This window comes from Anoplophora glabripennis, unplaced genomic scaffold (assembly GCF_000390285.2).
Source record: "Anoplophora glabripennis isolate ALB-LARVAE unplaced genomic scaffold, Agla_2.0 scaffold135, whole genome shotgun sequence".
In the NCBI taxonomy this organism is placed as follows: domain Eukaryota; kingdom Metazoa; phylum Arthropoda; class Insecta; order Coleoptera; family Cerambycidae; genus Anoplophora; species Anoplophora glabripennis.
The window spans coordinates 185,727-199,518 of record NW_019416236.1 but is presented as its reverse complement, the minus strand read 5'-3'; the positions used below and the strand labels follow the sequence as shown (position 1 = coordinate 199,518).

The 13,792-nt window shown below is 31.2% G+C and overlaps 1 protein-coding gene across 1 annotated transcript in view; it reads left to right on the top strand.

Annotated features, from left to right (window-relative positions):
* Positions 1 to 13,792, top strand: part of LOC108906677 (cationic amino acid transporter 2) — a 132,326-nt gene that overhangs the window by 48,231 nt on the left and 70,303 nt on the right. Inside the window, exon 2 of the mRNA XM_018710000.1 lies at positions 2,500 to 2,653. Coding sequence (XP_018565516.1) covers positions 2,500 to 2,653 — 154 coding nt within the window. The remainder of the gene's footprint in view (positions 1 to 2,499; positions 2,654 to 13,792) is intronic.

Genomic DNA, 13,792 nt, shown 5'->3' with positions numbered 1-13,792 from the left:
CATTAATTGGTTCTTCCTTTTTTTTTCCAAAATTTCTTTAAAAACACTTTAAAAACTTATCTTGTGTAAACTGCACAATTAATTGATCTTGTGACTTCTTATGGCAAACAAAACAGTTTTTGGTTGGTTTATAAAAAAGTATTAGTCCTAACTTAGTCTTAGTCTTAGTATTAACCTTTACACTAATCTTAGTATTAGTCCTAAGAATAGGTACACGTTTATAAAAACAATGTGTGGTCCTAATTTTATTAAGATTAACCAATGAGCGATTCGACTACGCGCATGGCTAGTAATATCACAGCATAATACTTGTTTATTATTCTGTGGTAATGTTATTTTATTTGTTTTGTTGGTGAGTGAAAAGAAAAATATAACCTATTACTATGGTAATGGCGTAATGGCGACCACCATAGACAAAGACAGGAGACCACTATGCTACGAAATGCAATACTTGTGCATGCACACTTCTCAGATCTTAGTCTTAATCCTAGAAAAATTAAAAGATGCGAACTTTCAAGGTCATGTCTTAAGACCTCCTTACGACTAGGGATTTTAATAAACCGGTACATTACATTCTGTACATTTAACTTTTTAGGACTAAGATTAAGGTTAGGTTACGGCTAAGTTAGGACTAATACTTTTTTATAAACCAACCATTAATCGGCAATCCATGACGCTTATCAAAGCCACACTGGTGAGCAGCTAGCACCAGGACTGCCAACTTTGGATTAGCAATAAATACCAATTGATATAAAAAAAAAATTAGAATCTGCTAAAATAAGGTAATTTACAATAAAATTGGAAAAAACTTGAAAGTAGAGTTAACTTGAAGTGTTCTGAAGGTACGGTAAATACTAAGAAAAAAATATCACTATTAAACTATGAAAAAAACAAATAGATAACATTCTGCCTTTTTGTTTACCAATTTAGTACACTCATGGTAGTTTAGTTTGCATTTATTTTAATGATTTAGATGTAAACCGATATAAAAGTAAGGAAATCATGATCTCATGACACAACGGAAAAGAATACAGAACAACCATAGATTTCTATCTATTTAAAATTTCCAACAAAAAAAAAATAAATAAAAATAAAGAATTTAATATTAAATAATTATGAAATTAATATATTGTAGCTGTTTATAATAAATATTATATGTACTTAATATTACAATAGTCTGAAGTTCTTCAATAAAGTTACCGCGCAAAAACATTCGCCACGTCTACCAAAGCTTTAGCCTCCTCTTATCGAAGGTATAAAACGTTTATTTGACAATAATTATCGTAAGATATCTATAGACAAAAAAGCAGCTTTGTAGATTGTAATTTAATCCCGGTATGAGTTATTATTCAGAGCGGCTTACAGTGAATCGGCGCAGCGACTGCGCTCTAGAGATCGTGCATTCCATTGCGTCTATCAAGCCTTTGCACCCTTAGATGATCGGTAGACTGTTTTTTTTGGTTCTCTTATAAACTAAAGTATTTGAGAAAAAAAATTGATCGGTAGACTGTTTTTGTTGGTTCTCTTATAAACTAAAGTATTTGAGAAAAAAAATTTAGCCTTGTAGAAATAAGTCAAAAAAGTTAATTTTTCAACACCTTGCGAGGGTGGTATACCCTTGATGGCCCCCCTTCCGACGCGGTAGACTATCACTATACTGTATTTTTAGGTATAATTGATCACTCTAAAAAGTTTCAGCCTTGTAGGTATAAGGCATTTAAGTATTATTTATTTACATGTTTCAAAAATTGTTATTAATGTTTGCCCCCACATTGGCGCGGTAGACTGCCGTTCCGTTTACTTGCGATATCAAAACAACAAAATGAGAAAAAATCAGCTTTGTAGGAATAATTACATCAATAATAACGCTGCCTCCCGGGCTAGTAGCTATACACGGCTTTTTTTTTCTTATTAAACGTAATTTGTTCAAGTGTGGTGTAGAATCTTTTTATTTGCATGCTACTTCTTGTGCTTTTTTAAAAATTGTAAAAGTTTAAATTGACTGTAAAGACAGACTAATAGTAATGATATCTATTGAAAATAATAGTAATGATATCTATTGAAAAATCGACAAAAGCAGAATGGACTTTCACTATAAAAAATAATGTTGAACTCATTTTCCCTGTATTTCAATAATACTTAAAATAAAACTACCCAATTATATTTAATTTTTTTTTCAATACTTTGTGACTAAATTTTTCCGCCCTCCCTAGCATGGAAGTCAAGAGCCGCCACTGAGTAAAATATATAAACATATGTTAGTGTACCACTGTACTATAAAGCTTCATGTTTATAAACATTTCAATATGGACTTTTGTTCTTGTCTTAAATTATTTGTAACTAAAATGTGTATGTAAGCATTTTAGTTGTTTTCCTAATGGAAACGCAAGTAGACTAGAGTTAATATGCCAACGGCGAAAACTCTAATAACGAATCCGAAACCACTCACATCGCCTTCAGGTGTCATTAGTAGTTCCTAACTGGATTAAACTGTTACAGAAATGCCTGACGACGTTGGACCTGACCTCCCTTGGTGTGGGAAGTTGCGTGGGGACGGGGATGTACGTCGTGGCTGGAATGGTGGCAAAAAATGTGGCCGGACCAGGAGTCGTCATTAGCTTTATTATAGCGGCGGTGGCCAGTATATTCTCAGGTGAGTTGTAAATATTTCTGTCGGAGAACGAAAATACCAAATTTATTTGACATTTAAAAATATGTACCACCGTAAAAAGAAAAAAGAAAATGTATCTTTTGATAGTCCCGTAACAGTACGGGTATTGGCAATATTCTCTTTCAGGTTGGGAAATCTCGAAGCTGGAGATACTGGAGGCCAAAATAAGTCGAGACAAATATGCCTTATGCAAATGTTGCTGGTTTCAATGTAATATTTGAAATTTCTCAATAATTTTGAAAGATGTCAGAGTATGAACAAGAAAATTGACACTATTATGTTTTTTAACATGACAAACAAGAATTTTTAACTAATTTTGGCGTTGCTTGTATAGGGCGTCAGTTATACCCTATTCCTTTGATAAATAGGATAAAAAAAATTTTTGCCTTTAGAATTACGGACATTGTGTATTGAAAATATGAAAGGACGTCCTTCGTGTCAAAAAAAAGTTACTTTTGTTCGTTTTCGATATCTCTCTTAGTCATCGAGATATTTGCATAAACAAATTGCAATGCATTTCCCTTTTAAGCAACTTTTAATAACTAATGCGACTTGACAATTTGTGTATGAACAAAATTATTTACAGTTTTCTAAAAAACAACTTAGAGGGAAAGCAAAGCATAAACCGTTTAAAGAGAAAATTAAAGAGAAAATAGCAAACAATCATTTCTCCTCGCCCAAGTGAACCAGTCGCAGAAAACAAGCAGTCTTTGTTTCTACTACCTCTTCCAAATTCTTTGTTACTCTATTTCTATATGGTAACAATAGTTACATTTATTAATTGGGGTAACAAGAATGTCAATTTCTTGTTTAATTGCTTTGAATTTCTCTACCTCTAACATTAACGGTAATATTTTTGTGATTACGCTTTGGTGGACACCCGGTAGAACTTTTTTACTATCAAAATTAATTAGAAAGTTCGATAAAAATATAAACAGAAAATATTGTGATTTTTCACCTTATACTATAATAAGTACAAAAACAAATTATTTATAGTGTACAAATATGATATTTTAAGAAAAAGACAAAAGAATTAGCTAAATAAATCATAATTAATATATTTATTACAGTTTTTATCTGAAAAACAAACAAAATACGACCCCATAATTCCTGTCTTGTCCCCACGCCCATGAGTGGTGCCAAACTGTCTGACAAAACCAACATGTGCAGGTCAGATCTATCAGATTTCTTAAACAACGACTTATATGATGACAAATTAATGTTTTGTGAAATCAAAGCAAGATACTGAAAAGTATTTAGGACTATTGTGGACCTATTAAATAGGAACTCACCTCTATTCTAAGAATCCATTTGCGATATGTTATAATAATTAATAGGTCGGAAGTGACTGCAAACAAATTTCAATACCTCCAGTTTAACCACAAGTAACTTTGATATTAGGTTTAAAATTACAGTAAAATGTTCCCAATTTGTTTAAATGCTTAAGCTATTTTTTATTTTGAAGTTATAAAATGAATAGATCTACAACCTACAATATGTAAAAACATATTTCGGGTATACATTGAGAAGTTAGGTCTGGTTACACCAGAAATGGGTAGAATCTCCCTTCAGTCATTATCTTATAATGTATCACTAAAAAGACGATACTATTGTACAGAATACCAAAATTTCAAGTGTTTCATTAGTATAATACCTACTTAATCATTTTCTCATACACCAAATAGGAACACATTTGTTTAATAATTGCTATTAAATGAATACTAATCTAATCATTTACGTTTAATTTTGAAAGTTTCTTACCAAATTAAAAAAATTATCATTAGACTATATGATATGTAGAGATCTAGATTAATCTGTAATTGTGTTGTAAGCTTATGTTCTACTGATTCTACTTGCCACAGGGGTTGCGTAAACACGACTTTTCAAATCACCTCAAAAGCAGAAATCCAAAGGATTTAAATCTGGTGATGGTCAGGACACTGGTCCTGACCATCAGCCTAGCCATCGATCTGGATAAACCCTATTTAAGTGTTCCCTAACTGTTAAATTAAAATGAGGTGGAGCACCATCCTGCATAAACCACATATTAATGCGTAACATTTAGTTTAGGTGGTAATTCAACAGGTCCTATTAAATAATGTCCAGTTATGCCTGTCCATAAATTAATTTGAAAGTGCACTTAATGGCGGGTTTGCCTTATACCATGAGGGTTTTCGTCTGCAAAAATGTGTAGATTGTGTAAGTTGATGGGTCCATCCTTATGAAACCTGTTTTCTCGGAAAATAGTATTGAGGTGGTAAAATCATGGGCTTGGTTAATCTTTTCCAAGAGCCAGATGCAAAATTTTATTCTTACATATAATCATCTATGCTTATATCTTGAATTTTTGCATATGGTAAGGTTGGAGAAGTTGTTCTCTAACAATATTACTTACGGTGCATTTTGAAATTTGAAACTGTCTAGCCACATTTCTAACACTAACTGTAGGATTTTCAGCGACAAAATCCTAAACAGTTTCTTCAACTTCAAGTAATCGAATACCTGTAGTTCTGTGAGTTCCACCATATCGGCTCATATTTGGCATAAAACTACCTTAAATGTACCTAAATGTATTACAATTACAAATTAGAAATCTATATATTATTCAAAATAAACTAATAAATATGTCATACCAGTTTCCGCTGACCAACCGCTGACCAACGCGTTAAAATATTTTTGAATTCGGTAGTTGTCTGTTGGGAAATCTCTCAGCGTATAATCTTTGAACTCTTAATGCATTACATCGTGCTTCTCCATATAAGTGCATATCACAATATTCTATTTTGTATTTTTTTATTTTAATTGTACCATAACAAATAATAGAAACGGTACGTTCAGATATTTTTCGAAACCACTTATTTTCCACCATGGCCAGGAAATAAAAAATAATAGGTATTCAAATAATTTGACCAAGCTTTACTTTCCCTTTAAGTCGTTTTTTAGAAAACTGTAAATAATTTGGTTCATACACTAATTGTCAAGTCGTATTAGTTTAATTTAAGTATTAAAAGTTGCTTAAAAACGAAATGCATTGACATTTGTATGTATATGCAAATATCTCGATAACTAAGGAAGAAATCGAAAACAAACATGAGTAACTTTGTCACAATGTCCGTAATTCTAAAGGCAAAAAAAATTCCCAACTTATCAAAGGAATAGGGCATAACTGAGTTATACAAGTAACGCCAAAAGTACACTGAAAAAAGGATTTATTTGGTCTAAATAAATATCGTTTGCCATAAACTAATCCTAGTTTTGGATGTTGCCCAGCATATATAGTGTGAAAAGTAACTAATAATAAGTTCATAGTTTTGTAATAAATCTTATTTGAATGTTTATTTTTAATGTAATATTACATTTCGCCTCTTTATTATTAATCTACATATTTTAAGATGTAGATGACATAAGATTATTAGAAATATATCTTAGCTTAATGTGAAGTAACAGTTTTTCAGTGAAAATAGGTTATTTTAATATTAATAAATCAATGGTTTATAAAAAGTGAATTGTTTTTTACACTAATATTAGACGTATTTCTTTCTTGATTAGTCTCAAAATTATGTACTTTCTCATATTTGATAAAACTGATAATTAGATAACTTATCTAACTACAAGTTTATAATTAAATTTGAAAAGGTACATAGTGTTGAGACTTACTAATAGAAAAGCACATACGAGTAGGTACCTATACGATACTTTTATTAGAACATTTCATTTTTGCTAAAAATTAATTTTAAGACCTAAATATATCGTTCAAAACTACTTGTCATAGTTGTTGACAGTTTAATGATTAAAAATAATTTTCGGATATTTAAATTGGGTTTTATTATAAACTGATGAAACTACAACACTATGTCCTTATCTAAAACTGAGTTTTTCACGATTATTACTTGTTACAAATTTAATTTTGTGTTGATACGACCCTATCCCAATCCTAATCTGCCAAGAGTATCGTCACGATTTGGTTTGATTTGGTTTTATGCGTAATTATAGCGTATTTGTGCGTTTAGTGCAGTAAAATTCAAGATTTTTGCAGTAACGCTAGTACTAAATCAATCTAGTAAGCTTTGGAAACCTGTAAGAAAAATCTGATACATTTGCAAAAACTTTTAGATTTTGTTTGTTGAAAATGAGCATTTATGACACTTGTAAAAAGGGATATCCTTTTCTTCAAATTAATTAAGAATTATCGCACTGCAAAACAAGTAAACGTTGCTGATCCAATGTACACCCTGTACATAAATATTATTAGAGCGGTATCATATCACAATATTTTTTTATTCTTGAATGCCTCGTTCCAATGTTTGCCTTAGACTCAATCCGTTCCATTTCCTTCCCAATTTGAACAGACTTATTCTCGCCAAATTCGTATCATCCTTCCCTCGAAAAAATATCCTTTTAAAAAAGATAGCAAATATAACCTATTACAAAAGTCTTGGTTAGAGTAATCCAAGTAAGCGAATTTACTGTTCTATTTGAAACAAAGTTATGTATATTGTATAATTGGAACTGTAATATAACGAATTTTTATTCTACGGAAACTGAAAATAATACAAATGGTATTTACATAACTAATGATATTGTTGGAAATATTACACCCGCAATATCTATTAAACAGCTAAGACTATTTGTCAACAGGACCACCAGACATATACCGGTTACGAACGTATTAGTTTTCATCAATATGTTATTGACACAAAAACAGTCCAGCTATTTTATAACCCTCTACACATGTAGTACAACACATTATGTATTATATATTTACACTCACTCAATGTAAATTGCTCCTATTTAAAATACGGTTATTACAATTATTATTGTTATTAAATATTCAAACCAATAATTAAATGTTTTATCTGTTGTTCCGGTCATAATTGAACTGAAATCAGAGAATTTATATACACGAGGTTTGTTAAAAAAATAACCGAGCTTATTTTTTTAAACATTATTATTAATTTTCTGCATTATTGGTCCTTGTCTCTTTCAATGTACTCCCTCCTCTACTCTCAGCGATGTTTCCATTTCGCGAAGAGTCTTGGATAGCTTCATTTTTTTAACTATAAAGTATGTGACGAATAATTTGCTTTGATGTCATCAATGGTCTCAAATCAGCGTCCTTTCAACACTAATATTAATTTCGGAAATAAGAAAAAGTCGCAAGGAGCCCAAGTCTGGCGAATAAGGAGGGTGAGAGACAACAGTAACCTGATTTTTGGCACAAGACTAACGACTTGACAAGGGTGAGTGTCAATCAACTAAAAATTTAACATTCAAAATCGAATAATTGTTTAAAAATAGGTGCTAAAATTATTTCACTTAGTGGAGACCTTTTGACAACTATACTTGACGAGATCACCTTATTGCGATATCTTAAATATGTAGTTATAACTCATTAGTTGTTAATTTTCTTAGTTAATAAAAAATTAAAAATTAAAAATTAATAAAAAATTGTCAAAATAATTTTTTAAGGGAAAAGAATGGCACTGTTTTTATATTAGAAAGTGACATTAGAAAACATTAGCTAGAAATTTTTCAGTTGTTTAAATAATTTTTATAAACAAATGCAATAATTACATATAATATTTCAAATTTTTTTTTAGAAGACTATTTCTCACTCAACGATTCCAGAATATCGCACATTTAAAAAAATTGTCACTAACACTTAAACACGTTGCACTCTAATAACAGTATCACGAAAACTAAATGAGATATCAATAATCCAAGAACATTCGGTTACAGAGGAGATTATGAGCAACGGAATGCTTCCAAAAAGTTCTGTTATTTTCTGAATGGACCTCGTATGTAATAAAAATAAAATTTTCATTATGAAATACGAAGAATTACAATTCTTCAAACTACTGCAAAATTAACCCTTTAGAAAGCTGGACTGAATGTCCTTACTCGAATATGAAGTAATTGTTATTATACATTTTATGTGTAAACATCTTCTACTTCCACATTTAATATGATAATGCAAATTAAAGTAAATTTAAATTGCAAAAACGACTGCGAAGTGTATAATGAAAATCAAATACTCGAACGTGTTACATCCGATATTCACAAAATGAATTTACCCCTCATGAAAATTATCTTAAATACAACATTTGCGAGGAATATGGTAATACCTGAAAGTTGGGAGTGAGATATTATCTAATTCTCAAATTAATTCCAAAGTAGAATTAGGATTCTGAACTCATCTAAATGAATAGGTATTACCGTGGGGAACAATATTATATTGAATTTGAATAAATTTCTTGAACAAAAAGAGCTTCATTATACTTATTAACCCTTCGGACAAAAAATGAAGGAACGATTTAACTCTTTTTCATAAAACACAAAAAAATTATATACTTAATAAGAAAAAGGATCAACCAATTATTTTTTTAATGTAGTTATTATTATTTTTAACAGAAGTATTTCTGTACTATATTTAAACATTTAAAATTACAGATATTACGATTTAACTGTATTTGTAACTACTCTTTCCGTTTTTGTATTTAATTTCCTAAAAGTTTTGAATTTATATTAGAGGAAAAACTTCTTAAAGTAAAATGATTTCCTTAAACGAATACATTTATACTTTATTGACAACTTTTTGTGTAACCACAACATGAAAACAAACATCACATTAATGGTCTGTCAGACTTTTTGTTTTCCAAGAGTAACTAAACTTTTCATACGATTATTATTATTTAACAAAAAGTGCCAAAGTAAAAAGTAAATCTTTGCTCCTCTAAAATAAAGATCAAAACAGCACTTTTAATCAAAAGAGTGCAAAAAATAACAAGATATCTATCTAATCAGGACTTTTTCCTTTTAAGAACGGTCTGGTGGTAACTATTTCAAAGTTCAGTTTCTAAAAGGAGCTATACAGTCTTACTTCTATGACATATCTTTCACGCGTCATTTTTTAGTTTCTTTTTTTACATTTTCTGTGAAAGGCATACCTTCTTTTTTTTACTATTTAAATATTTACTCATCGATAAGTCGATCTCGTAGAACTTTCTGCTAACGATGTAAATTCCAATTTCCCAAAGAAACTTCGACACGACCCTTTGACTTTCATTAATATTAAGAGTCACTGTAGATAATATCCTTGCGTTCTTATAATCGTGGTGTATATGTTTCACAACTAATATTTATTTCAAAATAATTGATTAATTATTTAATACATTTTTAAAGTATCTTCCAGTAAAATTATAGAGCCGTATGAGATCTCCATTTAGTCATATTAAAAAACAAATGCTATATGGAGATCATTAGCAAAGTCAGGGAAAAAATATGTTCACAAAAATCAAATCAATACACGTTATAAACACAATTTTTCATTAATATGAATTATTTTATACGAGAATATTATTCAATAATTATTTAATTGTAACAACTTTTTAACTGAAATATAAAGTTAATTTCAAAATCTTAAATACATCGTCGAGCAGGTGTGTCACTTTGTAGAAATTTAATTAAATACAGAAAAGTTCGAGTTGGTTAAAGATAAGTCGAATAAAGTCGCACAAATTCGACAAAGCGCTTTAAAGCGCTGAATAAGAGCCATAAGAAGAATAAAGCTTGTTTCAAGTTACCTTTATTTTGTTCTGGCTTCTATAATTTTCTTTTAGATTATCCATTAAAATATGAGAAATGATTACTGCAAAATGTAGGTAACCTACTAACAATATGGACGTCCTTAAGAAAAAGTATCAATATCTCTTTCAAAAGAGTAGTGGAATAATTTCTAAATACAGGGTGATTCAGGACTTATCCAAAAAAAAATTCTGGATGTACAGGGGACCTTTACAAATACAATTTTGTAAAGAAAAAAATCAGAAAGGTCAGTTCGAAATTGATTTAAAAATACACTTCTGCACGGCACTGGAAACTGGTCCAGTGTAAAACCTGACATAGCACAATGCGACCGTCATGGCGGTGTGATAAAAACGAACAAAAACTTTCGCAAGGAAAGAAATATGTAAATAGAATTTTATCCCACCTATGTGCTTGTGTTTTTAAATAATAAAATCATTTGACATACCCGATGCTGCAACAGCAATTGTTCAAAATTTTACCCACTCACGTGTAAACACATTTGGGTCCGTCTTACTCACTTTCTACGAACTAATACAAATGATATCTTGCTTCACCATAAATTAAAACGATATCCATCAACTCTGAGTTGCTATACACGCAAGCCATTTTTGACACTAACTACTAAAAAACTGATGGAAATAACACAGATAACAGTTAAAAACTACCGCAACGACGGATTTCAGTATTAGGAGTCACATGGCTCTCCACGCGTATTGCGAATGACGCTAGAGACTACAGTTGTCCAGCTATGTAATGTGCTATAATTTCAATAATTTTTTTCTCAGAAACTATAAGGATTTTTCAAAATTTTTTTTTACAATATTGACTCCATTTCTCATGCCGCATCTATTCCCAAATTTTTTTGGATAAGTTGTGAATCACCCTGTATATTTACAATTAGTAAGAAGCAGTTGATATTGTGTATGTACGAATACTGTTCAGAAAATAACCGAACTTTTTTTAATTATACGTTAATGTAGATTATTTAGTGATATTTGATTGGCAGCATTGCATTGCGTTTAACCTTCTATGTAATCACTTCTTCTTGGATTGTTGATATCTCATTTAGTTTTCATGATACTGTTATTTGAATGCAACATGTTTCAGCGTTAGTGGCGATTTTTGAAATGTGCGATTTTCTGGAACAACTATGCAAAGTAATTTTGCGTGAAACTTTCACGGAAAGGTTTAAACTTTTGAAACAAGCTTACGTAGATAATGCTCTGGGTCGTACACGTACGAATGGTTTTCGCGATTTAAAAGTGGTCAATTGAATATAATCCTCTATCAGGAAGGCATTCGACTTCAACTGATGATTCCTACGTTCAGAAAATCAAAGATCAAGTGTGTGCAAATCGTCTATTAACTGTTAAAAAAATTGCAGAATGGGATCATGCCATGAAATTTTGACTGAAAAATTTAACATGCATCGAATTGCAGCAAAATTTGTTCCTTGTTTAATGATCGAATAACAGAAAGAAAATTCGGTGGGCGTTTGTCGATAACTCCTTGAACAATCCAGTGACGAAGAAGCATTAATTCAAAGGATCATAACGGAAGACGAAAACTGGGTTTACAGCTACAACATTGAGACAAAAGTTCGACAATGGATTCACAATGGATTGACAAAGGATCTCCACGCCCCAGAAATCACGTCAGTCTCGATCCAAAGTCAAAGTGATGCTCTCTGTATTTTTCGACTTTAATGGAAATATGCATATCTCGTTTCCTTATCAGGTAATCTAATTCATGATTTCTAATAAGGAAATTTAATTCCATACTGAACGCTTTTGACTTCAACTGGATATGATTAGAAGATGGAAAGCTAAATTGACCCCGTTATACGACAATAGTCCGCCAATATACCCGACACGTCTCTTCCTTGTTTTAACAAAAAATATAAATTACTAGCTGGAAGTGACAGGATCTCCTATTCTCTCAATTACCCTGTCACTTCTTCAAATTCCCAATTAATTTGTATTGTATTCTAGATAAGTATCTAGATGTTACCCAATAACAGTAAGTGCTAAAATGTTAGAATTATTTATTAGGAACATGCTTCGTTTGTGTGACTTTGCACATAATTAAATTGAAAGACGAAACTTAAAAAGGTCAATTATACAGTGTGTCCCAGTTTTAATCTAACAAATTTCGGGAGCGGATAGAACAACAAAAAATAATAGTATCTACTTTGTCTTATGAACTTAATTCCGAAAAATTGGCCTTCTTGAGATACAGGGTGTTAATTAGTACAAATATTTTCTAAAATAACAAACGTAATTGAACTAATTTAATTTACATCATATTGGATCAACTATCCATAAAATTAATGCTGGCAACTGAAATCGGTTTTTTGGATAGTCGGTTAACCGGTTTCGGATAATTCGGATTTTTACGAAACCCGAAAACCGGTTATCCGAAAACCGGTTATTTGAAAACCGGTTATTGGAAAACCGGTTATTCGATTGATTTTGGATAATTCGGATTTTTACGAAATATCCGATTATTTAAATAACCAATTCCTTTTTTTTTAGACATCGATTTATTTGTGCGGTTGCAATTGACCTTTTTTTTTTGGAGATCGATTACAAAATTTTACTTCGAGATTTTGTAAAGACCTTTTTTTTAGACATCAATTTCTCCGGGTCTGTTTTTACAAAGCACTGATTCTCAGATATCCTGTTTTGGCGATTCGAATAACCGGTTTTAGCAACTATTCGACTAACCGGTTTTATCTGAAATCGGTTTTTACGGAATCCGGGAAACCGGTTTCACTTTTTTCCGGTTTTTGCCAGCGCTATTAATTTCATCTCATTATATTCGCACTCTCACCCTCAACGTCACCATCTCCGTCGCTGTTAGTGTGCTGGGTGTTTTCCTACTTCATCCTCATATACCGGGTGATTCATTGCCAGTGGAAGTCCAAGGTATCATAACCCCGGACCTTGGTTAAACAACGCAGGCTTACTCCTCGCTTTGGTTGGATTATTATCTGCACTGGAGAGCAGTATCCCTATCCAAGACTCGCCTGACATAACTCCCAGTTGCTGCCTGGCTTCGTGTCCTTTTGTGGATGCTCCTGTATGGTTGGAGTAGTAAATATTCCCCTGCATAATCGTTGGAACCAGTCACTGGTGCTGCAGAAACCGCTCAGATAAGCTTAATTTTAAGTTATGCATGTTACATAGTTAATCCTTATCTGATTTAGCCTGATCTCATATAGTATATATTTTATTCTATCTTTTATTTGGAAATTTAGCTTAGGTGGTAGCAATTATCACCGCCTATTTTACTTATTCTATTCCGCTACCAGATAATTACTTTACTCACCTTAGTAGACATTACTACTTAGTTTTTTCCCCTTGTTATTTAGTTTGGCGTACTGTTAGGTAACTTATTAGTTAATTGTTTTAATAAGGTACATAAATTATTTACTTACAATTCTTGCTGACCTTTTCCCTGTTCTTTTGTTATAGTTTATAAATTTATATTACTTCGATATAGGTAACGGCAATAATTAATAAACTTTAGGTT